The sequence below is a fragment of the Auxenochlorella protothecoides genome (assembly GCF_000733215.1).
Source record: "Auxenochlorella protothecoides strain 0710 unplaced genomic scaffold scaffold19, whole genome shotgun sequence".
Lineage (NCBI taxonomy): Eukaryota > Viridiplantae > Chlorophyta > Trebouxiophyceae > Chlorellales > Chlorellaceae > Auxenochlorella > Auxenochlorella protothecoides.
The window spans coordinates 5915-31336 of NW_011934300.1; the positions used below are offsets into that span (position 1 = coordinate 5915).

The following is a 25422-nucleotide window of genomic DNA, read 5'->3' on the forward strand; positions in this document are numbered from 1 at the left end:
CAGGTGGCGCAGGACATGTCAGCGCCTTGGTCCCCCGTCATCCCCGAGGGCCTGCCCCCCGTCTTCACGGGCGGATGGGTGGGGTACGCCGGCTACGACACGGTGCGCTACGTCTACCCGGCCAAGCTGCCCTTCTCCGCCGCGCCGCCAGACGACCGCGGCCTGCCCGACCTGCACCTGGCGCTGTACAACGACGTCATCGTGTTCGACCACGCCACCAAGCTGGCCTACGTCATCGCCTGGGTGCACTTGGGCGCGCACGCCTCGCCCGAGGCCGCCTTCCTGGCAGGGCGCGAGCGGCTGGCCGCCACCGCCGCCGCCATCCGCTCGGAGAACGCGCCGGCGATGCTGGGCGCGCGCGTGAACATGTCGCTGGGCCAGCGCCCTGCACTCTCCGCCGCCACCTCCAACATGACCAAGGCCCAGTTCATGGCCGCGGTGGAGCGCACCAAGGAGCACATCCAGGCGGGGGACGTGTTCCAGCTGGTGGGCAGCCAGCGCTTCGAGCGACGCACCTTTGCCGACCCCTTTGAGATCTACAGGCAAGGGGGTAGTGGGGGGAAGGTTGGATGGGTGGATGGAGGGGGGAGAGGGTGGGAAGGGAAGGGTGTGCGGCCAGCTGGGGTGGTCGCAGGGATGCCCGCGGGGCTTGCAATCAGTAAAGTAAAGCTGGAAGGGCACAGGGGTGTGTTGTTGGCGTCAGCAGGACCAAAACCCCTATGCTCACGGGCGCGGATTGCCCCATCCCCCCTGCCCACCCTGTCCGCAGCCCCCCCTCCAAACCACAACTGCCCCAACCCAACAGGAGCCTGCGGGTGGTGAACCCCTCGCCGTACATGACCTACCTCCAGGCGCGGGGCTGCATTCTGGTGGCCTCCTCCCCGGAGATCCTGTGCCGGGTGGGCCTGGACGGCACTGTCACCAACCGGTGCGTTCAGCAGGGGTTCGCTGGTGGTTGTCGTGTTGTTGGGTCTTGTCCATCCATGTGTGATTGTCCTCCTGGCACGGTGCTTTCCCTGCGATGGCAAAGCCGATGCATGCCTGGAGGTCGGCCCCCACGATCGAGGACTCCCTCCCACTCACGTCGGACACGGCCCCCCCCTCGGTCGCCAGCCCGCTGGCGGGCACACGCCCGCGCGGCGCCACCCAGGAGGCTGACGAGGCGCTGGAGGCAGACCTGCTGGCCGACGAGAAGGAGCTGGCGGAGCACATCATGCTGGTGGACCTGGGAAGGAACGACGTTGGTCGCGTGGCCCGGCACGGCAGCGTGAAGGTCGAGGCGCTGATGGAGGTGGAGCGCTACTCCCACGTCATGCACATCTCCTCCACGGTGACGGGGCGCCTGCGCCCGGGGCTGAACGCCTGGGACGCGCTGCGTGCCGCCCTGCCCGTGGGCACCATCTCCGGCGCCCCCAAGGTCGGTTAGCTTGTTGCTTACTAGGGGGAGGTGGGGTGATGAGGGAGAGTGGGTTTCCTTTTGGAGGCATGGAGAGTGGAGACCAGGGTGCGGAAGGAGGGAAATGGTGTGTGAGGGGGGGGTGCGAGGGGTAAAGAAGGATAGTGAAGGGACTGCCGAGCACGAGGTCAGCGCCCAGGACTGCCCGGACGTCCACCTCCAGAGGCCCTTCAGCGGCTCCCCGTTTCAGTTTGATATTACATCTGCGCCCCCCCCCCCCCCCAAAGCTATAAAAGCAGGTGCGGGCCATGCAGATCATAGATGAGCTGGAGGTGACGCGGCGCGGGCCCTACGGCGGCGGCCTGGGCCACGTCTCCTTCGCCGGCGGGCTGGACATGGCGCTCGCCCTGCGAACCATGGTCATCCCCACCTCCAGCCAGACCTCGCTGTACCAGTATGGGCGCGACAGCGCCGGGGCGCCGCCGCGCCGGGAGTGGACGGTGCACATGCAGGTGAGGGTGTGTATCTGGGAGGGAGGATGCAAGGTGTGTATCTGGGAGGGAGACTGCAGGGTGTGTTTCTGGGAGGGAAGCTGCATGGGAGGAGGGGCAGGGGGCGGGGGGTGCAGGGCCGGGGCGGGGGCGGTGAGTCCATGTCGCTGCGGTGCGACCCGGCTGCACCATGCTCCAGCCCATTAAGGCCCCCCCTGCCCTACTCATGGCCCCATTGCTGCAGTCCGGGGCTGGTTTTGTGGCAGACTCTGACCCGGAGAAGGAGTGGGAGGAGACCGTGAACAAGGCGGCGGGGCTGGGGCGGGCCATCGACCTCGCGGAGCAGGCCTTTGTCGGGCAGGCGGGCCGAGAGCAGGAGGGATGAGGCGCGGCAGGGGAGCGTTCACCGGGAGGACTTTTGTCACCCGTGCTTCTGCTCGGCAGCCGCCTGGACGCCCTGCACGCCAAGGATTGCCCGCACAGTACAGGCTCCTGGTGGCGGGGAGTGTCTCATTCTGGCATCGAGCTGGCTTGCCCATTGAAACCCACAGTCTGTGCACACGGTTCTGTCCGCCCACATCACAACCCCCACTGCCAGCGTCGTAGTCTTTACATGTCGCGAACGGGACGGGGGAAGGGGCACCTGTCATGAACGCAGCAGCGGTGCATCAGCGCTTCATGGCTGCGCGCCGCGCTTTCCCGGGCCTGTTCTGGCTGGGGCCGGCACCGCCCTTCTTAGCCGACACTCGGCTCCTCCCCACGCCACCCTCGCCCCTGCCGCCGCCGCGCCCGCCGCCGCGCCCGCCGCCGCGCCCGCCCCGCCGCCCGCCGGGGCTGTCGGGGCGGCGTGAGGGGCGGTAGCCGTCCACGTCGGCAGAAGAGACGGCGTCGTTCTGCTTCAGCAGCCTCTTCTTGCCTCCAAATCCTGTGGGAGAGGTGGTTTGGGATAGGAGTGGTACGAGAATATCAGATCGTCATTGACCGACTCAATCCAGAGCAGAACCTGGGCCTTCTCTCCACCCCCCTGCTCACCAAACTTGGAGTCCTTGCGCGCCCGCTTCTTGGTGATGTCGCGTGGCTTGAACCGCTCCCCGGGGTTCTTGGCCGACGCCCTGCGCTGGCTCATGTCGTCCAGGGCAGCATCTACGTCCAGCTCACCCTCGAAGCCCTGCAGCGTGTGATGGATATGACCGGGTCAAGTGTGCGCACAGCCAGCGGGCTGTGGGGAGCTGGTCCAAGTTCAACCGCTGGCAGCGGGGTTGATTGATGTTGGCTGCGCCCCTAGCAGGCCCAACGCTCCTGCTAGCATCCACCAGCACCCCCGTCACCATACCAGCTCCAGCCCCGCCGGCTGCCCCCTTCTCCTCGTGTGTCCTCTGTTCCCCCGCCGCCAACCCTAAACCATCCCCTTCTCCCCACAAGACATGCAGAAAGGACACCATCCCCCAAACAGAACATGCCCACGCACCGACTGCTTGCGCTGCTTGCGCAGCTTGGACACGTCTGAGATGGAGGCCTTCTTCTCCTGCGCCCGCTCCTTCTTCTTCTCCGCCTGCACCTGCTTGGCAAAGCGCTTGGACTCGCGGTCCTTCTTCCGCTGCTCCATTTCGGTCACCAGCTTGGACTGGTGCAGCATCTGCTCCTTGATCTTGGCCATGTGCTCGTCCGACTTGACCATCTCCGCCAGGTAGTCCGGCGGCCGGGCCCAGGCCTGGCCCGCCGCCTCCATGCGCGCGATGGCGGCCTGCGTGGCCGCCGCGGCCTGGTTGTAGAAGGCCAGCTCCCGCTCGAGGTCGTCCTCCACGTTGGCGATGGTGGTGGGGGCCTCGCCCGTGATCACCAGCGTCTCCTCCCACCGCTCCTGCTCGCTCCACCCAAAGTCCTCCAGCTTCTCGTGCAGCACATCTGCATTGTAAATAACCTCCCGCCCCGTGGCCTCGGCAGCCTCCGCTGGCCCGACCTGTGCAGTGGGGGTCGGCACCGGGATGGGCAGGCCGCTGGCACTGAGAGGGTCCAATTCGGGAGGCGCCACGCCCATTCTGCAAGACAGTGCACACCGGGCGAGCACCGCAGCGGCCCGCTCGTCACCAGGGCCAAGGGTACTGCCAGGATGTGCGAATAACAGTTGCAACACGTCGATGCGAGCTCACCTCCGTGTCGCTGTAGTCCGACTCTGAGCTGGAGGAGGTCTCCTCCCCGTCACGATACATGGCGGTGAGTGTCGAGGGTGGCCCAGGACGCCAATGCGCTTGGGATACTACTTAACACCAATCTTTAAGTATGGAAGCTGGTTTACCATGCGTACACCGCGCATGCATCCTCATCTTCCTCGTGCACCGAGGCATCGCCGTGCTCTTGGCGCCCTGCGCCGCTGCGGGTTGAGGCGCGACCAGTAGGTCCGATCGAACTCCCATCGGAGCACCTGCCAGGTCCTTTTCGTAGTGTCTCAACGTCAACACTCCTCAAAACCCCACAGTATCGTCGACTTGTCACAGCGATGGGCAAAAACAGCCGCGAGGATCGGTCACGGTCACCATCTCCGAGTAGAGCTGCAGGTACATGCCGGAACAAGTGTGATCCAGGATCTCCTTTGTGGTGGTGATCGGCCCCAAATCTTCACACCTCTCACCATGCAGACAAGAAGGACCACAAGAAGCACAAAAAACATAGCAAGGTAAGCGGAGGAGTGGGAAGTGCTTGACAGTCACATTATAGGCTGTGGCACATTCCAGTCCTGACAAAATGGCCAATACGGCAGTTCATCAACTATCCACCCACAGCACAAGCACAAGAGTAGGGACACTTCTGAGGAACGGTTGTTAAAGGAGGCCAAAGCCTTCCTTAAGAAGCGTGAGTCAGCGGTGTTGTTATGCGTATCTTGTCATCTTGTAGTGGCATGCATGTCGAGGTATCGTGACCTGCCAGTACATGCATTCTGATGGAGCCGCTGTCCATGAGTCCCAGGTCTTGAGCAAGACGGTGGCAAGGGTGCCTCTGGTGCAGCGACGTCCTCCCGGCATGTCTCAGACCCCAGCACGTCCAGGCCGGTGAAACCCTACACCGGCAGCTTCCCCCTGCTCAGCGAGGACGATTACTTCCAGAGAAATGCAGGTGTGAAAGGGGGTCCCCTGCACTCTCCCATATGTATTGTTTTGCTCCAGTTTTTCGGAGGTCATCAGCAACTGGATGTTGTGCATGAGGTAATGTTTTGATCTTGGAGCCAATCTTCGGCTTGGAGTTTTAGCTACCCCTGCACGGCTCTGCCCTCCTCGCAGAGCTCTCCACATGGCTACGAGACTCAAAGCAAATGTTCTTCAGGTAGGTGCTTGATTGGGTGGCAGGGGGCACGCCAGGTCGATGAGCTTGAGAGCAGGCAGTGGCGCAGGACGGCAATGAATCAGATTCCCCAGCCTCCAAGAATAGGGTAGTGAATCTGGAGGCGTCAGCATCCTCGGCACCTGCCATATCTGCACCCTATCCCTCCACTCTCTCTCATCTCGCCACAGTGACTTGGACTCGGAGACGGCCCATGCCTTCTTCAGGGACTTTGTGCGAGAGTGGAACTCCGGCGCCCTGCCCTCCAAGTTCTACACCGGCATCGCCGCTGCCGCGACGCAGCGGACGGGCTACACCTGGGGTTTCTCCGGCGCCGGGACGGCGGCGGCCGATCGCACGTCGGTGGGCCTGACGGCGGCCATCGCCGACGACATGAACCTGGAGGCCTCGGCGCGCGAGGCGGCAGCGGGGGACCGGCGCGAGGCGGCGCGGCGCAGCGCCGCGGCCGAGCGGGAGTGGATCGACGCGGTGCACCCCAGGGCAGAGGGCCGGGAGGCGCGGGTGGAGGCGCGGGTGGCCCGACGGGAGGAGAAGCGGGCGCGGGAGGACTCCCCCGAGCACCTCCGGCTGCCGGGCGGGGGAGATGTGCTGGGCGGCGGCGACTCCTTCCAGGCCGCCAAGGCCAGGCGAGTCGGTGCAGGTTCTGCCAGGGGCTTGGACGGGGACTTGAGCGCGAGGTTTGGGAGTGACAGCGGACTGTATCGCTGAGGTTCCCAGGCCTCGTTCTGGGTAACAATCAAGCACGACGGACGCAATCTTGCAGAGCACACGAGCCCTTGGCCACCCGGTCCGGTCCCCTCGCACGAAACCGCGCAGGCTCGCGGCGTCTCAGGGAAAGCGCGCGCAGAATGCCGTGTTGAAGCACGAGGCGCTGCAGCACCGACTCGTGGCCGCGCAGGCCGCCGAGGACGCCAAGATGGCCCAGTTCCGGGCGCTGCTGGGGGCCTCGGGGGGCGCCATCCAGATCCCCAAGCGCCTCTGATTGTGGTGGCTGGAGACCTCTGTGGTCTGTGATGATGGCGGTCACCTACCATGCTGGCATGCATTGGTGCCTGATACTGAAAACATACCCTGTGTGACATGACAAGTACAGCAGCAGCAGTGATGATGAGTAAAGCAGGGCAGTGCACAGGGGTGCTGCAGCACATGAATGGTGGTTCAGGGGGGGGAGGACGAGCAAGCGGAAGGGTGGAGGGCGTCTCGCTCTCCAGGTGGTGGGTCATGGAGGGGTCGGGAGATGTCAGCGCCCTCCCTCGGTCAAATTCCTGGTCCAAGCCGAGTAGTCCCCTGGGACGCTGCGAGGCATCCCAGGTCACATGTCCGGCCGCACCGGCCGGTCCTCGCTCCAGAGCATGCCCTCCTCCCGCGACCGCTCGGACCCCGCCCACCCCCCGCCGCTCCAGTCACCGCGCCGCTGGGCGCAGATCCTCGGACCGGTCGGCGGCGATGCAGTGCTGCTCCAGGATGGCAGGCATGGCGGCCGCGGCTTCCTCCTTCCCCAGAATGACAACCTGGTTGTACTCCAGGTCCAGGCGGATGTACTCGCCCGCGCCGCCCTCCGCGGCGGCCACCAGCTCGGCCAGGCAGGTGACGCGCTGGCCGTTCACCGCGTGCACCTGGGTGTTGACGATGTCTTCGTAACCCACATTCACGTCGGCCGCCAGCACCTGGGCCAGCACCACGATCTGCTGCCCGGGCGCGTCGGCCATGGCGTGCATCATCTTGTCCAGCAGCTTCACGGGCGCGTCGTAGTCAAACTCCTTACCGTACTCGGAGCGGAGCAGGGGCACGGTGACGGGGGTGAACACCAGGCCCCCCAGGATGAAGTAGGAGGGCGGGCGGTTGTGGATGTGCACGGGGATGAGCTTGAAGGGGGTGGTGAGGGGGACGGTGACCTGGCGCGCGGCGCCCTCGTGCAGCACGCGCAGCGTGGCCTGGGGGTGGAAAGTGAGAAAAGGGTGGGGTGTGAAGGGTCAGAGTGTCTTCGTGAAGCTTGTTTCTGGAGGGAGGTAAAGGTGGCGGAGAGCCAGGCTACTCCTCATCCCGAGGATATAAAGACCCATGCGGTCAGGGAGGCCGCATGCACTGCGGGAGGCAGACCGTGCCCTGCAAAGGGACGGTGTCCGGTTCCCAAAGATAGGCTGAGCCAGCAGTTAAAGGGTCCTCCCCGCTGGCAAAACCCCTCCAGAACACGGCCGCTCACCATATCGCCTGTGTACTTTTGGCTGATGAGGTAGCTGAAGCCGATGCGCTCGCCGCTGCGGAAGGGGACCGTGCCTGCCGAGAGGGGGGAGGGTGTCACCAGGGCTGGCATCAGTAGCCCGCGCCGGCGTCGTGACCACCGGAGGGAGTCGCAGGCACGGCCCCGCACACTGTCCGTTACCCCCCAGACTCAGGCAGCATCCCCTAGCATGAAAAGGACACCGCAGCCGCCCACCGTCTGTGCCGATCTCGATGCCGTCAAAGGCCAGGAGGACGTCCCCCTGACAAACCACCTTGCTGACGGGGGACGTGGGCTCTATCCGGCGCACCATGACGCCGCGTTGCGAGGGCTGCAGGCGTGGTGAGGGTTGGGGGGTGAGGCGAATTGCTGCTGTCAGCAGGCGCATCGTGAGCGCTGGGGCTCTCCGGACAGACCTCGACCAGACGAGATGTAGGTGGGGGGGGGGTGGGGGGGTGGGGGGCCAGCGAGCCCAATACATACCACACCACTTGTGAGACCGCACCTGGCCCCATTTGCTGTCTCTTCCCCCACCGCTGCGTCATCAAACCCTCCCACAAACCCTGGGTATCTCCTCCCTGCCCCCCCCACGGCCAGACCTGCATGCCGAGCGCCTTGCGTAGCACCGGGCTCTCCATCTTCTGCCACTCCACCCCCAGGGAGGGGAAGCCTGTGTAGGCCTGATTCCGCTCGTAGTCGTTGATGAAGTGCTCGATGACTGGGCAGGCGGGAGGGAATGTGCAGGCCATCCTCGGCAGCTTGACGTGCAGGCTGACGCTACCAAGACATCAAACCCTCCATAACGACAGGTCAACTGCAGGGGAGCTCTCAGCTGGCACCCTTGGACATCAAGCATGGCCAGGCCCCCCCTCCCAAGAGTCCACACCCGGCGTGGGGATGATGTACGAGATGTTCTCCGCGTCCTCATGTTTGAGGGACTGGAAGGCTATGCCGACGCACTCCCCTGCAGGTGCAGGTGGGGGATGGTAGAATTGATGGTCTGAGGGAGGCGAACTGCTGGGCGCGGCCCAGAGGCACACCAGGGGCTCACAGGCATTGGGAAGCATCCCTCTGTGTGTCGGCCGCCGTTGTCCCATGACAACAGCTTTATCCTGCCTGAATCCTCCAACATGGCCTCCTTTTCCCCTGACATCCCACCTCTATCGCTGAAGGCGGGGCCACCGCTGTTCCCGCTGTTGATCGCCGCATCCACCTGCGGCATGGAGCATGGATGGGTCTGTGATGACTTGCTCAAAACGAGGCTTTGAAAACTGATAGTTTGCACGCCGCTCCCTGCAGCAGAAGATATGCAAAAAGCACGCCCTTTCCCCATAGCAGCATGCATCCCGCACCCTTAAAGTCCCTGACCCCCCCTTTCCCCTATTCCAACCACTTCCCCTATTCCAATCACTTCCCCTATTCTCATCCCTTCCCACATTCCTAACCCCTCCCCACAATCCTACCCCCGCCCCCTCCCCACAATCCTTTACCACCCCCACCCACAGTTCCTGACCCCCCCACCCTCCATCCTCTCAGCCTGCCTGCACGCCCAGCAACTCAGCCGCCCCATGGACGTAGGAGGTGACCTCTATCCTGCTGACCACACCCGAGGTGACGGACATGGTGTCGCCGCCAATGGGGTACCCGATCACGGTGATGGAGTCCTGGAGGCGGGGCAGTGCGCCGAAGCGCACCGCCTCCAGCCCCGCCCAGAAGTCCTCGTCCGCCACGGTGAGCATGGCGATGTCGCACTCCTGGCCCACCGCCAGCACGGAGGCCACATACTTGGCGTCCGACCCGCGCCGCTTGACCTTGACCTGGGTGTGGTGGTCCACGCAGTGGGCATTGGTCAGGATGCGGCGCCCTGCCACCACAAACCCCGATCCGGAGGAGGAGAATTGGCGCTTGCGTTGCCAGGGAAGCGAGAAGTTGGGCTCGCTGTGCACGGCAAAGACCTTGACCACGGCCTCCATCTCCGCCTCGCGCGGCGAGGCGCCGCCGTCGTCCTCCGCGGCGTAGGCCTGCAGGGCGGGGGGCGCGCCCTCGCCGCCGCCGCCACAGTCCAGCTCGCTCAGCGCGGCGGCGGAGGTGGAGCCGGGGGCTGAGGCGGCCAGCCGCTCCTTGCGCCGCTTGCGGCCCCCCTGCGTGGGCGAGCCGGGAGCGGTGTCCACCTGCTCCCGGGCCTGGCTGCCGGTGGCCGGGCCGGAGAGGCCTGCGGGGGTGCGCCGCTTCTGGGGAGCCTGCGACCTCGTCGATACCTGTGAAGAAGGGCCGTTAGATGTGTCTGGATCCAGTGCGGGCGACTGTGCAAGGCTGCATGAGTGGTATTTCCGGCGAGCATGTGACCGGGGCACCCCACCAAAGTCGTCTGCGACGAGGCCGTACCTTTTGTATGGAATCCTCTGGCAGCTTACTCGCCTGATTCTTGCTCCTTGGAGCCATGATCAAGTGGCTTTTCAGGTCCTTGTGCGAGATATAGGACGGAATGCAGCCCTTCGGCACTCTGCGAAGGCAGGCCCCACAACTTGCAAGGTCGTACTGCCGTCAGCAGGCCCGTTTGGATGGATCAGTGCAAACTAGCATTCAAATGGTATATGCAGGGCAATCATGCGGCTCCCGAGAATGCTCAGGCGTTCCAAAGAGGTGTCGGTGCTCGACCTGGCGATGGGGAGCGCAGCATGCATAGCATGCGCGTCGAGCCCATCTACATACTCACTAAATGCGCTCTTGAGGCTTGATTGGAGAACACACTTGATAACAAAGTGTTCATCGAGCACAATGTCACCGCTTTTGAGTTTCTGTATCGGGGTACTGTCTACAATTGAGCCCACAACTGCAGTTGGTTGTTTCTCCTTCATGTATGCATGAACATTCCGTATATGACTGTGAGAACGCCATCAAGAAGCATGTCATCCGTCACTTTCATCCACAAGAAACCAGTTAAAGCCGCGCGCACGTCTATGCCAGCACCGACGGCAGGTTAATTCTGCGAGCAGTATAGCTCTTTGGTGACAGCTGTCCTAAGGTGCTGAGACCAGGGGAAATGCATCCTTGTTGGGCAACTTGCTGACGACAAAGCTTCAGAAGAGAACCGTTGTCGTGTTGTCCTGTGGAAGGATCCATCTGCCTTATAGAGGCCACCCCAAGCTCATGTGCAGCTCGGGTCGCGACAAGTCAGGACGTATACTTGAAAATGCGCGTAGTCTCCACTTGCATGCGTTCAGTGCATTATGTAGGTCTATCATCCTTCAATCTGAGTTCAGTATGATTGACTCCCGATGCCCGGGGTTTTCTAAATCCAAGATGGTCCATGCACTCCTGCCCATCCTCTCTCAAAGGCATCCAAGGGGCCGGCGAGATCCACGACCATATGCCAGGTCTGAAGTGTTGATCACCAGATCAGCACCGCAGGGGAAGCATACTTAGAATAGTACCAAGAGCCCAAACTCTGATCTTTTCCTGAGTTGACTCTGACTGGGTCGCCGACCTCCCCGTGTTGGGAGAGGCGCGATGGCTGGGGCTTCCGCCTCCCTGGACTCTGTGGAGTCCGTATCGCTATTGGACATGCTCCAATACCTCCGCCAGGTGACTATTCACCATTCGGTTGCATTGAGGTCGTGGTGTGCATGGCTATGAAGAGGGAGTGGAGCCCCGAGTGGGGCGTGGAGGCACCCCTCGGCTTGAAGCACCCCCTCGGGCCGTGCTGCGTCCACTGATATTGCCTCCCTCTGGCCCTAACAACAGGCCAGAGAGCTGAGAAGTCACGACTCCGAAGCAGTGGCACGCTATGGAAGCACCATCCTCCGAAAGTACGCCAGGAAGCTGAATCAGACTGAGCGTGAGTGGGGGCGTGTCAGGTGGGCGAGGTTGGATCCTATATGTGCCCCAGCTGCAGCGTTGTCATGGGCTGCTAACCCTCCTACCGACTCCCTCTATGCAGTGTGGCTCATCCACGAGCAGACGGCACAAGCGGCAATGGACTCGCACAATGAGCCGCTGGCACTCAGCATCTCCCAGAACGTGTTGGCCCGATTCCCCAAGGGTGCTCGCGGCAGCCGGCTGGCGGTGCGTACGGAGGGAGCGTCTGGAATTTCCTGTTGAGGAGCACATTTTGTTTCCCTGCCTCCTTCTCCTGCTGTGGATGGTGTGGTCTCAAGCAGGTCTCCCTGCTGGTTCCATTTGCCTGCCACCCACAACGCTATTCCTACCTTTTCCCCAATTTCGCTGACAGGGTATGCTGGGCGAGAGCGCCGGGCGCACCTCCGAGGCCACGCAGCTCTACGCCAAGGAGCTGGAGCTGGACCCCCAGAACGCGCTCATCCTCAAGCGCTCGGTGGGTATGGGTGGGACCAGCAACCCGATCACAACGAGATCCATGTAGAAGGGACATGTTGCGCAGTGCATCGCCCTTGTCTGCTCCATCGCATCCCTGGGTGGCCCTGGGTGAAGCATGGACACCACCAGAGGCCACGCTGCCCCATCCCCGCCTACTGTTTTTCCAAGTTCTAAGCAACCCTCTGACCACCCAAAAATAACCCATGCTTCCATCTCCAGGTCGCCATGCACAAGGGCCAGGGCAACATCCCTGCCGCACTCGCGGCGCTGCACACCTACCTCGCCTCCAACCAGCTGGACTGGGGGGCATGGGAGGAGGCCGCCGAGCTCTACATCCAGGTGCGGCCTGAGAGGCGGTGGCAGCATCTGTCTCACGTGGCCGCTCCTTTGCCCAGGCGACAAAGCTCCCTGCATGGCCCCGTGTGTGACCCCTGACCTGCTCCGCCTAATGTGTCTCAACCCCTGTGCTTCCTTTCTTCCCCTCCCCAGGCCCAGCTGTACCAGCAAGCGGTGTTCTGCCTGGAGGAGGTGCTGCTGCACCAGCCCATCGCGCTGGGGACCCACCTGCTGCTGGCAGACACGCTGTGCACGCTGGGCGGCACTCCCAACCTCCTCACCGCCCGGACCCACTACTCTGGTGGGTGGGGGAAGGGGGAGTCTGCAGGGGGCGAGGCCTCTGCGTGTATCAGTTGGTGACCGCTTGGACTGGCCAGGGTGCATCCCCGGGCATGGCCCCTTTAAGTTGCGTTTCCCCCGGCACGCCCTACACGTGCAGGGGAATGAGCACTCCCGCATCACCCCGATGTCCCCCTCCTCCTCCCTCTCGCAGCCGTGGTGGAGCTGAGCGGCGGCCGCAGCGCGAGGGCCTTGTACGGGCTCACGTATGTGGCTGCGCAGCTGGGCGCCGACAGGAAAGCGGGAAAAGGGGGCGAGGAGGCAGAGCTGGGGCAGGTCGCCGCGCGGGCGCTGACTCAGCTGTACCAGCGCGAGGCGCCGGAGGCGGAGCAGGCCATGCTGGCAGGCATGCTCAAGGCCCAGGGCCTTGCGGTAGAGGCTGTGGAGGGCAACAGGAATGCGAGCAAACGCTGAACCTCAGTTCCCGTACCAGAGGCCTGATGTTGTTCATTCCTTGTTGTATGGTGCTTCCAGGAGCAGGGGGGGGGCCGGTGTGCCCAGGGAGCGTGGAGGGTCAAAGATCCGGTTAGGGGTTACGCAAGCGCCCTGAGCACGATGGCGCACCTGCTGCCATGAGACCGAATCTGACAAATATCTTCTGTATACGAATAATAATAAATTGAAAACACTCCCAGGGAAGGAGGGTTGGGGATCGTGACTGCGCCAGCAAGGGAAGGGTCGCCATGAACGACACGGAGGTGGGTTTCCGGGGCCAGCGTGTGTGCGTCGAGCCTCTCCGACCTCCCTCAGCGATAATACTCTATGTCGGACTCCAAATCTTCTCATGTGCTCCCTGGCGCTCCCCTCCGCCCACTCCCCCAGGTCACGAAGACGATCGAGCAAATGGTCCGCTTCATCCGGCAGGAGGCGGAGGAGAAGGCCAGCGAGATTGCCGTGGCCACAGAGGAGGAGGTGGGTGTCGTCCCCTGGATTCAGAACAGGCCCAGCTTAGGGTCACGATTTGTGCAAGCGTAGGGGGGAAGCCAAGGGGGAGGACCACCCCCTGACACTCTGTCCTGAGCCCCAATAACGCCCCAGCTCCTCCCCAACCCCTGCACAGTTCAACATCAGCAAGCTCCAGTTCGTGGAGGCGGAGAAGCAGCGCATCAAGAGCGAGTTTGAGAGGAGGGAAGGCGCCATTGAGGTCAAGAAGAAGGTACCCTTGGGGGTGGAGGGAGGGGAGCAGTCGAGATGAAAAGGGCATTGTTTGCCCTAGTACGGTTGGTCGCCCTGGAGAACATGGTTGACATCTTGAGGCACGTGCCTCATACATTCATGCATCCCCGGACCGCAGGTGGAGCGCAGCAAGCAGCTGAATGAGTCACGGTTGAAGGTGCTCCAGGCTCGCGAGGATGCAGTACAGGTATGGGTGGGCAGTACAGCCCGCTCCCTCGGCCCCAGGCGCCTGGCATGTCTCTTGTCGCATCCGTGTCTCAGCATGGGCCGATACAAGGTGTCATTGACAAGGGTTCACTCCCTCCGTCCTTTCCCCATCACTAACAGACCTTGCTGACCGAGGCGCACTCCCGGCTCGCCAAGCTGGCAAAGGACAAGGCCAAGTACAAGGCGCTGCTCACAGAGCTCCTCATCCAGGTGGGTACCTTGTGCAGTACCGACATGCCGGAAGCCAAGGGCTCCAGGGACGCATGTGCGATGGATGCCGGAGGCTCCCCCTCCCTGCGGAGAACTGGTGCGGCCTGCGTTCACGCCGCACCTCGCCAGCACAACCTCACCGGCACCGCGCCTGCAGGGCTTCGAGAAGCTACGCGAGCCGGAGCTGCTGGTGCGTGTGCGGCAGGTGGATGAGTCGCTGGTCAAGGAGGTGCTGGAGAGCGCGGCGGAGAGGTATGCGGAGAAGGTTGGCGTACCCAAGCCGGACGTCAGCATCGATACCAAGCACTACCTGGCCCCCCCGCCCGACGGCACCAAGGACAACGAGGGCGACAGCTGGTGAGTGGGGGATGGATTTTCTCGGTTTCCTGCGCCGTCCTGCTGCCTGTGCAGCCACCCAAGCCGTGCTGGGCCCTGCTCCCGCCGCCCGCTTCACCCCGCCTCACACCTCCCCTCCCTGCAGCTCCGGGGGTGTCGTGGTGACCACCGCGGACTCGAGCATCGTCTGCTCCAACACCCTGGACGAGCGGTTGGAGATAGTGTACTCCCAGAACCTGCCCAGCATCCGGACCGTGCTCTTTGGCGAGGCCAACTGACGGCCCGCCGGCCGCAGCCCCCTGTACAGCCTTGTGCGCATCCTTTGCGTCCCGCCGAGACCGCCCCATCTTTTAAAATTCTGGCAGGTTGGACAAGGGCAACGCAGGCATATGGAGGGTGATTTAGAAAAGGTATACGGCGTCAAGACAACACCCGGCGTTCATGGGGCACTTGGGCGATCGAGGCAGGGAATCTCTGATTTGAAGGGTACGGCCAAGAGAGGTGTCGGGGCGAAGGGGGTTCAAAGTGCCTGGCTGTGCGATTCCAGAAAGGAGGGTGGGAGTGGCGTTCCATCCTGAGATCCCAGCCGAGCTCGTGCAGAAGGGGGTACCAAGGGCCATGATGGTACTAGTAGCAAGGGGGTTGGGTGGAAGTACAGGCCTGGGGGGGAACTGGAGGACATGGGAGGGGTGCCAGCCACTCCAGGCCGCATGCCCGGCAAGCCGCCTTTCAGCAGCAATGGGAGCCCTGGGGGTGGTGGGGAATGCCGCAGGGCGGCCGACGCTGGGTCTGAAAGGGGTAGCGATCGGGGGCGAGGAAGCGGTGATGGACGCAGTGTCATGGAGGCCGTCACTTCCCACCCATCGAGCAGGCCCTTTCCACATCTCATGGCTGACAGGAGGGAGGCAAGTCTTGGTCCTGGAGTCATCAGCAGCACCTCAACCCACAGCAGCATTCCCGGCCCGACCTGGATCCCAGAGCCATGTCCACAGCTGGCCCAATCGCGACAACAACCCCACCCTCACACCCACCAGGCTTATTATCAGGGCTCTCCCGGCCCCTGCGCCGCGTCGGCCGCCTCCGAGGGAGCTTGCGGGGTCAGTGCGCACTCGTACCAGGACCCCTGCAGGGGCGAGTTCATGCCCTGGCCTTCCACCTCCTCGCCGCGTTTCAGGCGCATTCGGTACTTCTGTGGAGGGGCGGGCAGGGTGCAGCGATGCAGTCGGGGGTTGGATGGGGCAGGGCAGGGCTCGGCAGGGCTGGCCCCGGCGACCCCGCCCAGTGCATGCACCTCAACACCTCCGTAGCTTTGTCTTCTGCAGCGCCGCCGAGTGGTGACGCCCTGCTTCCTCATCCCCCCCCCCCCCGGGACAAAAGCTACCTGGAGATGGCTGGCCACATTCTCCCGCGTCAGCCCCGTCACGCCCATCTCCTGCGTTGCCCGATGGGCAAAGTGTTGGTGATGGGTGCCAGGATGGCGACGGCACAGCACAGACCCACAGCGGCCAGGTCTGGGCCGCAAGAAATGCCCCCGCGCAGCCCTCCAAGCCCTGCAGGCAGCGCCCAGAGCAGCATGCAGCACCTCACCTTCATGATGGCCTTGGGGGGAGCCTTGTCCACCCCGCCGATGGTCTCCAGGGCCTCGAGGAAGCGGCGGTGCAGCGCGTCCGTCCAAATCAGGCTGCACGGGGGGAAGAAAGGGCGGCATTTGGGGGGCCATGCACGGAGCCCTGCCAGCGCCAGCCTTGAATGAGCGGCTCGCCCCTGCCTGGAGACACTGGACGGCCCCACCCCTTATACCACCAGTCCCCCTTCCCCCAGCCAATCAAATAAGCTTCTCACCGCGGCCTCTTCACCGCACGCGCCTCCTCCTCCTCCTCCGCCTCGTCGGCGCTTGGCGGGTCTGCCGCTCCCGTCTGGGGCGCCTGCGCCGACGGCGGGGCCATGGACTCGGGCGGCGGTCCCTCCTGCACCGGGTCGCTGCCTGTGGAGTCGGCGGGGTTCGAGGGACTGGTTGACGGCGCGCTCGGAGGCAGTACTGATGGCGCACTGGCATGGGGCGGCTGGAGGGGCGTGGCAGCACAGTCCTGCTCATCCCTGCGGCGCCCCGCGCCGCCCCGCGGCGCATGCCTGGCGCCCCGCGCCCGTGCCTGGCGCCCCGCGCCCGTGCCTGGAGGCAGGGGCCGGCGTCAGGATCTCACCCCGCCGCGCGCACCCCGCAAGCCCAGCTCACCAGGTGGCATGACGGGGTAGGGCATGTACCCTGCAAACTGCCCGCTGAAGGAGTAGGGGTACTGTTGATAGGGGTTGACCCAGTCGGGCGTGTACTGCATCTCGTACTGCTTCATCTGCTGCCCCGCCTGCTGGTACGCCGCCGCCTGCTGGTACTGCTGCGAGGCGTAGGCGGCCTGCTGCTGCTGCTGCTGCAGGGACATGGGGTAGGCGCCCGGACGGGAGGCCGGCATGTAGCCCGGAGGAGGCATGGGGGCGTAGTCGGAGGGCCCGGTGTCCTCCCCAGAGCCCCAGGGGGCGGGGGCCCGCTGGGGGGCCTGCTGCTGGCCGTACCCGGCTTGCGAGGCAGGGGGGAACCCGGGCCTGTCTCTGGGGCCCTGTCCGCCATGCTGGCGCTCCCGATCCCGGGGACGGGCATCGTGATGGGTGTGGTTGTGGGCGTACGTGCCCTGCCCCGCCCCGCCCCGCCGCGAGTGCTCGAGGGCGGTGTCGGACTGCCCGGAGGGTCCCTGAGCGCTGGGGCCCACCGCGACATGCCCTGGGAGCACCCTGGTGCCCTCAGCCTCCAGGTCCAAATCGAAGCCCCTCGCCAGGGGGAGGGGCAGCAGGGAGGTGGACAGGCTCACGGTTCCGTCCATACTCGGGTGGCACGAGGGCCAAGGGGGGAACAGCTCGGCCGACGGCCCTGTGGAGGTAAAGTGCGGCGGATGACGCCGATGCACTCACTGAGGAGGCATGATGAGAGACATCGTCCGTAGAACGGCGCCCTCGCCCCGTTTATCTCCGTGTCGCAAGGCGAGGCAGTACCCCACTCCCTGATCGACAGTATTCATTCCCAAAGTAGGAACACATGGGTCCATTTGCAAGGTGAAGGTGAGCATCACGTGGTAGGGCCAAATTTCTTCCATGTTCGGCATTCGGTCATTAGATCAACTTTCATTTGCAAAACCTGCCAAGGGCCATGCTCACTGCGGTTGGAAGGATCGTTGCACGGGCTGGGGACCTTATATCATACAGGAACCCCTGAACTTCCAGATGCGACCCACACAGCACGATTTCGATATGTTAACTTGCAGTAACTCCCCACCAGCAGTGGGCATGCGGCTTGATGGACCGTTATCCCCGGTGTGAGGCTCTTGCCATGGCGACAAGCTCCACCCAGGGCAAGATTCTCCATACTGCTGAGGCACTGCAAAATGAGTCTCCACCTCATGAGGCCCATCATCTGCACGGCCTTGGGTGGGTCTGGACAAAGCTGCATGTGTGAGAGTTCGTGCCATGCAAGCTTGGAATTTGGGCACAGGATTATCCCTTGGTTGTAGGTTGCCTACAATCTGCAGGTCGTGCTCCTTACACCTGGCAGACCAAACAAAACTATTGCCATACTCTTATTTCACCCCCAATAAGAATGATATCATAAAGCTGCGGGGTGTTCCGACTGGGTGTCTCTATGCTCCAGGAGCAATCTGGCAGTGACACCCTGGCTATCATATGGTCTGCTTATTCGCATGGCATCAAGGTAGCAGCTGCCACCGGGGAATCTCCCTGCCCGGATAGCTCAGTCGGTAGAGCGCAAGGCTCTTAACCTTGTGGTCGTGGGTTCGAGCCCCACTTCGGGCGGCTGTCGTCTCTTTTTGTTTTTGCGTTTTCGAGTATCGAACACGTAATAGATGTTGCCAGCGCAGGTCCCGCACCTTCACGGCCATCACCCAAACTCAATCTAAAGTTCATCATGGTGATGCTCAGCAGCGCCCCTGCCAGCCCCCGGGTCACTCGCAAGCTGCCTCCTGCTGCGCACCGGCCCCGTCTCCAGCAAAGCCTCCTGTGCCACCTCATCAGGCAGCCTCTGCCCGGCGCCACGGGCAAGCAGCCGGTCCCGTGCCACGCTCCAAAGCAGCTGGTCTCCTGGGTTCAGGGTTGCGATGCGCTCCAGCAGCGCCGGGTCCAGGCGCTTGCGGGCAGCGCCGCCCAAGGCAAAAGATTCGTGCCCCGCCGGCGTGAACAGACCTGGGAAGCCCGTGCCGTCGCTCCTGCGCCGCTGGGCGTGTCGCTGGCGTGGGGAGAGGGATCCTCCGCCCTGCCCTTTCGCCGTCTCTCGCTGGCGCTGCATTGTGGTAGTGCTTGGGTGGGGGTGGGATGTAGAGGAGGAGGCCACGCTGAGGAGGCGGCCACGCTGAGGAGGAGGCCACGCTGAGGAGGAGGCCACGCTGCGCACGGCCATGGCTCCTGAGAGGCGCATCGTTCCAACAATGCGCAGGTGTCAATCATGTGCCGGCCGCCGCCCAGCCCTCCTGGTGTCGCACCGTTTCTCAACCTATCGAAGCACACAAGCCTCAACTCCAGCACACCATGGCACGGACCCCTGCATCCCACACCCCATAACCTCTGTACAGCATCAAGCACCCCTCCCCACGCTCACCCTGGCACATCGCACAAAGGCAGGGCCAAGGGGCTCCGGCAAGAGGAAGTGCCGGTCCGGCACAACCTGCACGCTGGGCCCCTGCGCCTCGGCCAGGCTCGCGATGACCCCGGCCGCCCTGAGCGCCTCCAGCCTGGCCGTCAGACGCTCGACCTCCTCCTGCTTCTTGGCCAGCACGGCGTCCAGCGCCGCGATTTCTTGCCCGAGGGGACTGGCCGCCAGGGTCCGGCCGGGCGCGACCCCCAGCCACTCCTCCTCCGCCTTCAGGATGTAGGCCAGGCGCGGCTGGAGGAGCTGGTGGTTAAGGAGCGGGAGAGAAGGATCAGTTTGAAAGACAACGCATCCGGCTGCCAGCCTACTGGCGATGGCCTTGGAAAAGCGGTTTTGAGCTTCTGGAATCAGTGGGAGCGCCCTCCAACGCCAGGATCAGCACCCGAGTGGCGCGCCGATTGGTGCAGCCCTTGCTCATGCACACCGACGCCTGCACAGGCACGACCAGTGCAGTGGAACGACATGCCACCTAGGCCCTCCTGCCCACCACAACCACGCTCATGTGATCCCAGGTTCGTCCCTACCGCCTGGGCCTCCCGTGCTGCGATGAGGCTTTCGTGCAGGGACATGAGGTGCCGCCTCGCTTCCCTCAGCGTCATGGTGCTGGGGGCGCTGGGCGCTGAGACCCCCGCCCGCGCCGGGAACCGCACGGTCAGTCGGGCGTCCAAGTCGGCCCCCTCAACAGGGTCAAAAGACCATGTCCACTCGTCCGGGTTGCGGTACGCGGGCCCCTCCAGTGAGATGCCTGGGTGGCCGGCGTGAACAGACCTGGGAAGCCCGTGCCGTCGCTCCTGCGCCGCTGGGCGTGTCGCTGGCGTGGGGAGAGGGATCCTCCGCCCTGCCCTTTCGCCGTCTCTCGCTGGCGCTGCATTGTGGTAGTGCTTGGGTGGGGGTGGGATGTAGAGGAGGAGGCCACGCTGAGGAGGCGGCCACGCTGAGGAGGAGGCCACGCTGCGCACGGCCATGGCTCCTGAGAGGCGCATCGTTCCAACAATGCGCAGGTGTCAATCATGTGCCGGCCGCCGCCCAGCCCTCCTGGTGTCGCACCGTTTCTCAACCTATCGAAGCACACAAGCCTCAACTCCAGCACACCATGGCACGGACCCCTGCATCTCACACCCCATAACCTCTGTACAGCATCAAGCACCCCTCCCCACGCTCACCCTGGCACATCGCACAAAGGCAGGGCCAAGGGGCTCCGGCAAGAGGAAGTGCCGGTCCGGCACAACCTGCACGCTGGGCCCCTGCGCCTCGGCCAGGCTCGCGATAACCCCGGCCGCCCTGAGCGCCTCCAGCCTGGCCGTCAGACGCTCGACCTCCTCCTGCTTCTTGGCCAGCACGGCGTCCAGCGCCGCGATTTCTTGCCCGAGGGGACTGGCCGCCAGGGTCCGGCCGGGCGCGACCCCCAGCCACTCCTCCTCCGCCTTCAGGATGTAGGCCAGGCGCGGCTGGAGGAGCTGGTGGTTAAGGAGCGGGAGAGAAGGATCAGTTTGAAAGACAACGCATCCGGCTGCCAGCCTACTGGCGATGGCCTTGGAAAGCGGTTTTGAGCTTCTGGAATCAGTGGGAGCGCCCTCCAACGCCAGGATCAGCACCCGAGTGGCGCGCCGATTGGTGCAGCCCTTGCTCATGCACACCGACGCCTGCACAGGCACGACCAGTGCAGTGGAACGACATGCCACCTAGGCCCTCCTGCCCACCACAACCACGCTCATGTGATCCCAGGTTCGTCCCTACCGCCTGGGCCTCCCGTGCTGCGATGAGGCTTTCGTGCAGGGACATGAGGTGCCGCCTCGCTTCCCTCAGCGTCATGGTGCTGGGGGCGCTGGGCGCTGAGACCCCCGCCCGCGCCGGGAACCGCACGGTCAGGCGGGCGTCCAAGTCGGCCCCCTCAACAGGGTCAAAAGACCATGTCCACTCGTCCGGGTTGCGGTACGCGGGCCCCTCCAGTGAGATGCCTGGGTGGTGAAGGGGGGATGAACGTGGTGGGTTGTGAGGTGTGGATGTCGGCCCGACGCGGTCAACACCCTCCCTGGCGCTCGAGTTCCACCAGGCGACGGCCGGAGCGAAACCCTCCCAAGCTTCCGGACGCTCACCCAGCGCGTCCGCATGCGCCTCCACGGAGGCATGCAGCTGCTCCAGGGTGCCCGCCCCAGCCAGGCCGTCCAGGCGGCGGGCCGCCAGCGCCGCCAGCTCAGCACGCGCCGGCGCATGGGCGTGGAAGCAGCGGCGGAGGCGGGTGGCCTCGCCACCCCAGCGCGAGACGTTGCTGATGCCCAGCAGCTGCAGGGTAGCGCCCTCGTGCACCAGCTCCCGCGCGATGGGGTGCTCTATCCACTCCGCCAACGGCATGACTAATGGGTTACTGTATGGCTCCAGCGTCGCCATGGGGGTGGGGGCCTGTGGCGGGGGGGCGAACAGGGAGGCCCTGAGCTGAGGAGAGGGAGGTGGTGTGGGCATGCATCTCAGCTCTCTTTTAAATCTACAAGCAAGTGGCCCGGCGGAAGGGGGGGTCTGACAGTGGGAAGCTCAAGTGGCCATGTGGAACAGTGCACCCATGCAACCCACCCAGCCTGCTACCCACGGTGAGGGAGGTCGCGTTGGTGGACCTGTTCCACCAGTACACCTGCCCCTTCCTGGTCTTGAACTTCAGCCATGTGGTGGTGCCATCTCTGGTCGCCTCCTTCCTGAGCCCCTCCAGCTGGGGCAGTGGGGATGTGGAGGGGGTCAGTGGCATGGCGCGGCAGCCCTGTGTACCTGTAGACACTCCCAGTGGTGTACCCAACTCTGATACCAGCAGGGCAGCATGAAGATTCAGCACAATTTCCCGACTCTCAGCAAGGGGCCCACAGCAAGGCAGCACCTCATTCCAAGACGCCCTGACACTCACGCGGGCTTGCATGTTGCGCCTGAACCAGGGGATGAGGATGGACCAGGGCCAGACCTCCATCGTGTTCACATAGTTGAGGTGCTCAGGCGCCTGGAGGCTCGGGCCCTCCCCCCCGGCCCCCAGGCTCTCTGCCGCCACGCTCACGGCAAATTCGTAGGCGCTGATCACGCGGGAGGTGGGGTCCCTGAGCTGAGTGACCACCGCCACCCCAGGCTGGAGACTCTGTGCCAGGGGGGGGGCGGAGGGGAGGGGGTTACAAGGCTGGTGGGCATGGCTGTGTCTCAGGCATGGAAGGGGTGGGCTACTGTGCGTGGGAGGGTCTGGGGCTCTCAGGATGCGATGTCCGACCAAACACCAGCCGAGCACGCTCACATCCACCAGGCTGTAGTCATCGTGGCTGGAGATGAGGCCGCAGCTGGGGCTGCTGAGGGCAAGGCGAGGCCCGTCATACGCCTTGAGGCAGCGCTGGGAGGGTGGCACAGCTGACTTGAGGAAGCAGGAGAAACACGTCTTGCCGCCGGTGCGAGGGATGTGCATGAAGTACACCTGGCTGGGCCGAGTGCCGTTCAGGGCCTGCTTGTCCAGCACAGGATGATCGGCTCGGTATGCTGCGATCCAGGCGGCACACTGCTCGTCGGATGGGTTCGTTTCGAGGGAGGCACGGCAGATCACGGCCTGGGCCGCCGTGAGCATCACGAGGAGGAGTACAGGTCGCATGATCGATGCAGATCGAGCTGGTTATTGGCTTGGCGGTGTGAACATGTTGCCGGTGCAACCCACTGAGGACGCTATCATGTGCTGAAACAGTTGAGCGTCGAATTTTTTCACACCCCCCAAAAATGGAGTCTGGTGACCCGGCGTCGTGCATGTGCAATATGTTTGTCGCCTGTCGAGCCGGGAACTCGAAAAACTCCCACGTGGTTCCAGGGCGCGCACCCATCACACCTGCCTACAGCCAAAGCCAAAGCCATCCTCACCTCAGTTCCTTGTTTCCATTTGTTATCGACTCGTTCAATCAACACACGCCAAGGGGGCTGGATGCCTGGGCTACGGCTGTGATGGGAGTCTAGGCGGGGAGCACGATGTCCATACGGCCTGCCTCTTCCCGGCCTCCCCAGGCCCCTGGGGCCAAGATCGACTTCAATGCCCTCAGGGCACCAGCCAACTATGTGCCGGGACTGGGGCGTGGAGCTGCGGGCTTCACGACCCGCTCAGATATCGGGCCGTCCATGCCTGCCCCCGACATGGCCTCACAGGCATGCATGTTTGTGCGCGGAGGTGCAGGCATGCAGCGAGGTGGTCAACATCATGTGTTACATACACTCCATCGGAATGCATGCGCTGCGGAGGTTTCCTCACGCTCAATCAACAGTGCATCCATGCTCCTGGCTGCAGGGCGGGGACGACGACTCCAAGTTTGATGAGTTCCTGGGCAACGATGGGGGCGTGCTGGCCGGGACGGGGGCCTACGACGACGAGGACCGGGAGGCCGATGCCGTGTGGGACCAGGTCGAGGACCGCATGGACGAGCGGCGCAGGGTGAGGGCGAGGGGGAGGGACGGGAGGGGAGGGGATTGATTCAGGGCTCGCCCCCCGGTGCCACCCCACTGGTGCCTCCCCCGCGCCGTTACCCTCCTCGAGGCCCGTCAGCCCGCGCCTTCCTCCCCCTCTGATGCGCAGGAGCACCGCGACGCGCGGATGAAGGAGGAGCTGGAGCGCTTCCGCGCCGCCAACCCACGCATCGGCGACCTGTTCACGGACCTGAAGCGCGGGCTGGCGGAGCTGGACGCCTCGGCCTGGGAGGCCATCCCCGAGATTGGGGACACGACGGTCAAGCGCGCGCGGCGCGCCGAGATCTTCACCCCCGTCCCCGACTCGCTGCTGGCGCGCGCGGCGGCCACCGCGGGCGACGCCCCCGGGCTGACCAGCCTGGACCCCGGCGGCGTGGGGCCCGGCACGGAGACCCCCGGCGCCGCCACCAGCCTGACCGCCATCGGCGCGGGGAGGAGCACCGTGGTCCAGCTCAAACTGGACCGCCTGTCGGACTCGGTCACGGGGCAGACGGTGGTTGACCCGCGTGGCTACCTCACCGACCTCAAGTCGGTGACGCTCAAGTCGGACGCGGAGATCTCGGACATCAAGAAGGCGCGCCTGCTCCTCAAGTCGGTCATCAAGACCAACCCCGCCCACGGGCCGGGCTGGGTCGCCGCCGCGCGGCTGGAGGAGGTGGCGGGCAAGCTCCCCGCCGCGCGCGAGCTGGCTCTGAAAGGCTGCGAGCTCGCGCCGGGGTACGTCGACGTCTGGCTGGAGGCCGCGCGCCTGCAGGAGCCGGAGAACGCGAAGGCCATCCTGGCGCGCGGCGTCGCCGCGCTGCCTGAAGCAGGTATGTTTGGATACTGCGGAGGCGTCAGAGGAGGAGCAGGGGGTCGAAAGAGCCCAGAGATGGGGGAGGCGTAGTCTCACAATGTCCACAGGAGAGTTGGCCAGGCAAAGAGGACGTGCGCCCAAGAATACACTCTGGGATTCAGGCAGTGCGGCTTACTCCCTCATCCTGGGGTGTCTCCACCTGCAGCTGCGCAACCTCCTCCAACACCCACACGCTCTCCCTCCCCCCCAAATACCATGCAGTCACGTTGTGGATGGCGGCGGCCAAGCTTGAGACCAGCGACGAGGCACGCAAGCGCGTGCTGCTGCGTGCCCTGGAGCGCATCCCGCAGTCGGTCCGCCTCTGGAAGGCCGTGGTCGAGATCTCTGACGAAGACGACGCGCGGATTCTTCTGGTGGGCTGGTGGCCTGGGTCTTGGGGGGGTCCGTATCAGAGGGGTTCTGGGAGCGGGTGAGGTTGAAGGGAGTGCAGGGGTGTATGCGCCTCGGGGCATGGCGCAAGGGGGAGCGAGTCTGCTTCCCGGCATGTGTTGCGGCGTTGAGACCCGACATGTAGTTGCTACCATCGGGGGCCCCCCTCCCCCACCACAACAAATATCTGCCCTGCACCCCGCACCCATCCGCCCCCGCGCTCTCATAACCCTCTCCCTCCCCCCCACCCTCCCACCCCCCTGCCTCCCAGTCGCGCGCGGTGGAGTGCTGCCCGCAGCACGTGGAGCTTTGGTTGGCGCTGGCGCGACTGGAGAGCTACAAGAATGCGCAAAAGGTGCTGAACCGCGCGCGCCAGGCCATTCCCACCTCGGCCGAGGTCTGGATCACGGCGGCCAAGCTGGAGGAGAGCGCGGGCCAGGCCGAGGCCCCCGCCAAGATCATCCCGCGCGGCCTGAAGTCGCTGCAGGCCAACGGCGTGGTGCTGGACCGCGAGTGGTGGCTGCACGAGGCGGAGGCCGCGGAGCGCACCGCGCCGCCCCTGCCCGCCACCTGCCGCGCCATCGTGGCGGCGGGGGTGGACGAGGGCGTGGAGGCCGCGGGCTCGGATAACTTCGTATTATGTATGCTATA

General features: G+C 64.4%; 9 protein-coding genes across 9 annotated transcripts in view; 6 read left to right on the forward strand and 3 right to left on the reverse strand.

Annotated features, from left to right (window-relative positions):
• Positions 1 to 2272, forward strand: part of F751_2015 (Anthranilate synthase component I-1, chloroplastic) — a gene marked incomplete at both ends in the record, with an annotated part of 4070 nt that extends 1798 nt beyond the window's left edge. The window contains 5 exons of the mRNA XM_011401583.1: positions 23 to 593; positions 806 to 928; positions 1114 to 1417; positions 1696 to 1815; positions 2132 to 2272. Coding sequence (XP_011399885.1) covers positions 23 to 593; positions 806 to 928; positions 1114 to 1417; positions 1696 to 1815; positions 2132 to 2272 — 1259 coding nt within the window. The remainder of the gene's footprint in view (positions 1 to 22; positions 594 to 805; positions 929 to 1113; positions 1418 to 1695; positions 1816 to 2131) is intronic.
• Positions 2273 to 2308: 36 nt separating this feature from the next.
• Positions 2309 to 4097, reverse strand: F751_2016 (putative rRNA-processing protein EBP2-like protein; the record flags this gene model as incomplete). The annotated part of the gene is made up of 5 exons (XM_011401584.1): positions 2309 to 2344; positions 2757 to 2812; positions 2920 to 3055; positions 3356 to 3847; positions 4038 to 4097. 5 exons carry the CDS (start codon positions 4095 to 4097, stop codon positions 2309 to 2311), a joined length of 780 nt encoding a protein of 259 aa, XP_011399886.1.
• A 1097-nt stretch (positions 4098 to 5194) lies between these two features.
• Positions 5195 to 6205, forward strand: F751_2017 (hypothetical protein; the record flags this gene model as incomplete). Its single annotated transcript, XM_011401585.1, has 3 exons — positions 5195 to 5205; positions 5394 to 5900; positions 6040 to 6205. 3 exons carry the CDS (start codon positions 5195 to 5197, stop codon positions 6203 to 6205), a joined length of 684 nt encoding a protein of 227 aa, XP_011399887.1.
• Positions 6206 to 6373: 168 nt separating this feature from the next.
• F751_2018 (hypothetical protein) lies at positions 6374 to 6730 on the forward strand (the record flags this gene model as incomplete). Its single annotated transcript, XM_011401586.1, has 1 exon — positions 6374 to 6730. One exon carries the CDS (start codon positions 6374 to 6376, stop codon positions 6728 to 6730), a length of 357 nt encoding a protein of 118 aa, XP_011399888.1.
• On the reverse strand, positions 6627 to 9417 carry F751_2019 (Protease Do-like 9; the record flags this gene model as incomplete). The annotated part of the gene is made up of 7 exons (XM_011401587.1): positions 6627 to 7157; positions 7427 to 7500; positions 7661 to 7775; positions 8044 to 8162; positions 8331 to 8408; positions 8603 to 8657; positions 8992 to 9417. 7 exons carry the CDS (start codon positions 9415 to 9417, stop codon positions 6627 to 6629), a joined length of 1398 nt encoding a protein of 465 aa, XP_011399889.1.
• A 1537-nt stretch (positions 9418 to 10954) lies between these two features.
• On the forward strand, positions 10955 to 12868 carry F751_2020 (ER membrane protein complex subunit 2; the record flags this gene model as incomplete). Its single annotated transcript, XM_011401588.1, has 7 exons — positions 10955 to 11029; positions 11189 to 11282; positions 11385 to 11509; positions 11676 to 11777; positions 11999 to 12118; positions 12269 to 12416; positions 12609 to 12868. 7 exons carry the CDS (start codon positions 10955 to 10957, stop codon positions 12866 to 12868), a joined length of 924 nt encoding a protein of 307 aa, XP_011399890.1.
• A 269-nt stretch (positions 12869 to 13137) lies between these two features.
• On the forward strand, positions 13138 to 14661 carry F751_2021 (V-type proton ATPase subunit E; the record flags this gene model as incomplete). The annotated part of the gene is made up of 7 exons (XM_011401589.1): positions 13138 to 13152; positions 13277 to 13366; positions 13515 to 13610; positions 13749 to 13817; positions 13958 to 14047; positions 14205 to 14404; positions 14529 to 14661. 7 exons carry the CDS (start codon positions 13138 to 13140, stop codon positions 14659 to 14661), a joined length of 693 nt encoding a protein of 230 aa, XP_011399891.1.
• A 764-nt stretch (positions 14662 to 15425) lies between these two features.
• Positions 15426 to 22692, reverse strand: F751_2022 (Protein-tyrosine sulfotransferase; the record flags this gene model as incomplete). The annotated part of the gene is made up of 13 exons (XM_011401590.1): positions 15426 to 15572; positions 15765 to 15815; positions 15971 to 16064; positions 16226 to 16367; positions 16617 to 17010; positions 19035 to 19328; positions 19610 to 19816; positions 20249 to 20542; positions 20823 to 21043; positions 21182 to 21485; positions 21670 to 21786; positions 21976 to 22197; positions 22348 to 22692. 13 exons carry the CDS (start codon positions 22690 to 22692, stop codon positions 15426 to 15428), a joined length of 2832 nt encoding a protein of 943 aa, XP_011399892.1.
• Positions 22693 to 23057: 365 nt separating this feature from the next.
• Positions 23058 to 25422, forward strand: part of F751_2023 (Pre-mRNA-processing factor 6) — a gene marked incomplete at both ends in the record, with an annotated part of 4781 nt that continues 2416 nt past the window's right edge. Inside the window, 5 exons of the mRNA XM_011401591.1 lie at positions 23058 to 23144; positions 23371 to 23472; positions 23656 to 24358; positions 24604 to 24755; positions 25070 to 25412. Of these exons, the coding sequence (XP_011399893.1) occupies positions 23058 to 23144; positions 23371 to 23472; positions 23656 to 24358; positions 24604 to 24755; positions 25070 to 25412 (1387 nt within the window). The remainder of the gene's footprint in view (positions 23145 to 23370; positions 23473 to 23655; positions 24359 to 24603; positions 24756 to 25069; positions 25413 to 25422) is intronic.